We start from the raw sequence: 5,000 nt of genomic DNA, 5'->3' as shown, positions 1-5,000 counted from the left end.
ACTAAATCATCATTTTGAGGGGCCATTTCTGGCCCAAGGACTGTTTTTTATGCAAAACAAATGCTTGCAATGGATTCAGAATAATTAAAAACACCTAGTTATACCCCTCACATCCCACTTAAAGCAGATTTTTTGGGAGTATTTTTTTTCCCTTTATAGTGTAGTGTATAGTAAGTAACCTGACTTTCGCCAGATAGTTGCAGCAGTGCGTAACGCTCTGCCTTACATCTGGGATCTCTCGGCCAGACTCTATGTAAGGGGCGGGCCATTTTTTGAATTTCTGGAGCAGGTGATTGGATGTGGCCGTTTCTATCACAGTCTGGGAGTGCCAACTCCAACCACTCATATTGGCTTGTCTGCATGACGTTGCAGACAGGCAACGTCATGCACTCAGGCAACGTCACTCTATTGGCTCAGAGCCGCTCAGAGCCCGCCCATAGCTGCCGCTGATTGGTCCGGCCCGGGACTTTCCGAGTGTTATCAACGCTGGCGGACCGAGCCCAGATGGTAAAGCAATGCAACGCAATGCTGCCACCATCTGGTGAAAGTCAGGTAATATAGTAAGTGAATGAGACTGAAAATTACCCTAGCTGTCAAACATTTTCCCCACCATTTTGAAAAATACACCCCGGCCAAATCTTTTTAACCGTTTAGTGCCATTCCGGAGATATCTCGCGAAATTCCCTTTGATGTTCGCAGTGCCATTCCCGAGATGTCTCGCGAAAAGTAATATATTACTGTAACGGCGGTTATCCTACCGGGTACATGCGCGGAAGGTCCCGAGACGATCTCCCTCGCTGATTTATCATCATCACGGATCCACGAGCACAAAATAGTAATCCCATAACATTGAGGCAGACGGGGAATCTCATCTTTAATGTCCATTATCTCCAAACAACACTTTCAAAGCGAGGATGGCAATAGATGCTCGCTTATAAAACACATGTTGAAAAGCTCCGTTCCGCCATTACACAACACCACGTGGACGATGACCGCTTCCTGTGAATGACGCGATGACGTCAAACCGGAAGTGTTTAAGCTATGGACTTCTGGCCTTCAAAATAAGAGACTGGCCGTTTATGGAGCCAGCGAGAGGCACTCTGGACATTTTAATCCGTTCATTTCTGGGGCACAAAATGGGTTAATAACCCTCCTGGTGGACAAATCCATTTAGAAACGGACCTTTGCTCTCGTGGTCATGGAAGTATGGGATTTGCCCCGACTCACTGGTGCTGTGGGCAGGGAGATAACGGTGGAGGTCTGAATAGTGATCAGTCATTCTTAGAATGCTCTAATCGGGCTATAACTTCTAGTGAAATAATAGTGGAACCAATTTGCCCGGGGACCCCTCCCGGGGACCACCGCTGGGTCCCCGGAGCCCACTTTGTGAACCACTGGTGTCCGGGGGTACATGCAGTTTCGTGGAGGTTGTTTTTTGACAGCGGCACTAAGCATCTCTCTCCCGGGGCCATGGCTCCTGTGACCCTCGTGTCAGTGAGATAAATGAACGAGGGAGCGCGTGCAGAGGCGTCCGCACACCGGGGGGACATGGAGGCCGATTTAAAAATGTTAACTTAAAGGATTACTTCACCACTTTTCAACCTATCTTCATATAATAGGTCCCACTAATGTTCATAATAAAATTGCAAAAACAAAATCTACTCTGTCCAAGTCTCTTAGGAGGGCTGTGGGAATTCAAGCTAATAGAAAATGCAGGCTATCTATTCCTGCAAAGTTGCAATGTTAGTGGAATTGTTCTTGCGATAATAAAAAATCAAAAATATTTTTTCAAAAATATTGTTTATTTTTTATTTCTTTTGTCAAACGATGATGTCACAAGAGTATGGATTTCTCAACTTCCCACAGCTCTCCTAAGAGACTTGGAACCGAGTAGATCTTGAAATCAATATTCTAAAACAAACAGCCAAACAATGAAGGGAGCTGGTGCTCTGCTCGTTGGGTCTTAGTTAGCGGCCTGCACTATTGATTGGATAACGGGATAGGGTTTTCCTCTCTTGAGGCCAGAGTATAACTGTATGGATGTCAGATCTATAGTAAAGCATGCTCGGTAACTCCAGCAGCGTCATGCAGGGACGTGCAGAGAATGTTAGAGAGGCAGGGGCTGAAATCTCTAAAAGGGCCTTTTGGTGAAAATATCGAAAATAGAGTTGTGAGCTTGGAGGTGCTTGAGATTTGGCATATGGCATGGATTTCTACACAATTCTTACAGTATAAGATGCTGCATTCAAGTTCAGGAGAGTTTGGACAAGGCAATTCTCTTGAATGCTGCCTTCAGGTATGGCCCCATAGTAAACACTGCATTCATGGTCTGGAGAGGGCACTTTTTACAGACGGGTAAAATGGCTGGGAGCTCAAGCCCCCTTTGATGTCTATGTGTGCACCTGCCTGGCGTCATGGCAGCTTTGTGTTTCACAGAAACCAGAGAGCAGCAGGCTCTTTCATACCAATCTGGTGGCTTACTTCTGTTCTATACATAGATCACACACGCACACGCACACGCACACACACACACACACACACACACACACACACACACACACACACACACACACACACACTCACACGTCAGTGTGATTTGAGCCCGGGGGGGGGGGGGGGGGGGGGGGTGGAGGAGGAGATATAAGTTTATTAACCGCACAACGTTTGTCTTTCAAATTTCAGCACCTAACTGAATCTGAACCATGAGTGAGATACAGTATGATGAAACTGTCACTTTGGGCAGGTTAATGCTGTGGTGTTATCTTCATGGTGGTGGTTTGTTTGCAAGGCTTAATTTAAAGAGATGTGTCTGTGCGACTGCAAGCTCATAATTTAGCCTAGAACCTAACACTACCACTTTAACCATTATTTTATGCTTCAAAAGATAGCAGATCTACAAGCTCACTGTGCGGCACCGAGTGCCGCGCTGCGAGCTTGTAGATCTGCTATTTTTGAAACATCTTGAAAATGTGTGTCAAAAAAAATGTTGACCCTTCTTCTATATCATTGTTTCTCAAACTATTTCATGTGAATGACCCCCAGAAGGAAAGATTTGAGTTACAAATGTTTGCTTTTAAAAATACATATTCAAAGATTTGTAAACATTTTCACTTCAAAAAAAGCAGATCTACAAGAAAAGAAAAGATGTTGATTTCAGTGGGTGGGGCATGCATGGCTAAATATGTATTTTTCGACATAATAAGCCCCATTCCCAAGATGCACTGCAATCTTTCATGGGCAGATGTAACTTATCAGGGCTAGTAGTGTTACTGTAAATAGTATGAAAGAAATTGTCAGCTTATTGTGCCTAAAAATACATATTTAGCCACTTGTACACATGCCCCCATCCCACTGAAATCTAAATACTAAAATCACTAAAACGACAGAAAGAAGTAATTAAAAACTCATCTTTTCTTTTCTCTAATTACAATCTAACATATCGTCGTCGTCGTCGGGTGGAAACCTCATATCTCCATGTTTTCAAATTTGTACGTTCTTTCGCAAAGTAAAGCCTGCTTCATCATACAAGGCCATCGCACAAAAGTAGTGAAAACAGCAGATCTACAAGTAGATCGGCTGTTTTCACTAGTTTAAATCATTTTTAAAATGGCAAATGCAAAACGAACGGTTTTGGACATACACGTTTTTCACCCGACAACGACGATATGAACCCTTGTTGTGAAAAAAGTTGTCCTTTTAAACGTTGTGTTTTATGTCTGTGTTTAGGTCCAGCTGCTAGGCTCAGTTAGTGGGGAGTGGTCCGTCTCTCTGTAACCTCGTTACGCTTCGCCGTTGACCCCTGGGTGACCCGCCCCCCAACCCCCCCCCCCCAGGTGGCTCTGTAATGTCGTTATAGCTATAGCGTCAAATGAAATGCTAACAAGCCCACCCGACCTTCCTGAGACCCCCCTGCATACCAGACTGCTCTGCTCATTATGACTAATGGAAAACAATACGTCAAATGAAGCACTTTTGTTGCCCACATTTATTCCTCCTCCTTTGTGCTGCATGGAAGATACTGTATATCCTCCCGCGAGGGAAATTCAATATTGGGTCCTTGGTTGTTTTCTTTGTGTTGTGTTTTTACAGTAAGGTCACTCAGGGTGGATGCATCATTGCAAGTAGAGGTGTAGGGGTTGTAACGATGTAGTTAACTGAATCGAAAAATCAATTTTAATTTGCAATGATCTACTATATAAAAATATTGTACTGTTTTCATATCGTATCGTTTTAAAATGCAGATAATCGGTATCGAATCGTTTTGCACTGCAAATAGTCGGTTCTATGGAAAAAGAGGGGTCTAATTACCTCTCCATTCCATATAGCTACTCTTGGTCAATCGATACATGTGTGTAATCTCTGTGTTCATGTCAAGGTGTGGGTTTGTCCAATATGTGTTGTAATATAATGTCCATGTATTTGAGAATCACAGCGTTTACTTATTTATATCCATAATAATAATAGATTGTTGACACGTTTCACACAGATTTAATTTCTTTGCTAAATAATGCGTAGTGTATCACTATTTAAATGTATCATTACACCCCTAGTGTGTGTGTGTGTGTGTGTGTGTGTGTGTGTGTGTGTGTGTGTTACAGTACCTGGGTTCCATGCTGGTGAAGGAGCTGAGAGGAACTGAATCCACACAAGATGCCTGTGCCAAGATGAGGGTAAAGTCACATGATCACACCATGTCACATGATCACACCATGTCACATGATCACACCATGTCACATGATCACACCATGCACACTCACCATGCACACACTCACTCACTCACTCACTGCTGCTGTCCCCATGCCACTATACCCACAGACAGGGGTGTCACACCACATTCTGGGCCCTGGGTATAAGGATTCACTGCGGGCCCCCCCACTGAATGTTCTTCATAGGGGAGGAGGGGGTTTAACCCATTTAGACTGGGAACGCATTATTACGTGTTATTTTTGTGCTTTAAACTATTGGAAAATAGCAGATATACAAGCTCACTTCAAATCCTT

At 43.7% G+C, this 5,000-nt stretch overlaps 1 protein-coding gene across 2 annotated transcripts in view; it reads left to right on the top strand.

The window, feature by feature from the left end:
- Positions 1-5,000, top strand: part of LOC308309193 (ankyrin repeat and sterile alpha motif domain-containing protein 1B-like) — a gene marked incomplete at its 5' end in the record, with an annotated part of 162,184 nt that overhangs the window by 120,580 nt on the left and 36,604 nt on the right. For both annotated transcript variants that reach the window (XM_080754684.1, XM_080754683.1), the window contains one exon: positions 4,599-4,670. In XM_080754684.1, the coding sequence (XP_080610810.1) occupies positions 4,599-4,670 (72 nt within the window). The remainder of the gene's footprint in view (positions 1-4,598; positions 4,671-5,000) is intronic.

This window comes from Nannobrachium achirus (assembly GCF_963921795.1).
Source record: "Nannobrachium achirus genome assembly, chromosome: 23".
In the NCBI taxonomy this organism is placed as follows: Eukaryota; Metazoa; Chordata; class Actinopteri; order Myctophiformes; family Myctophidae; genus Nannobrachium; species Nannobrachium achirus.
This window is presented reverse-complemented; position numbering and strand designations above follow the sequence as displayed.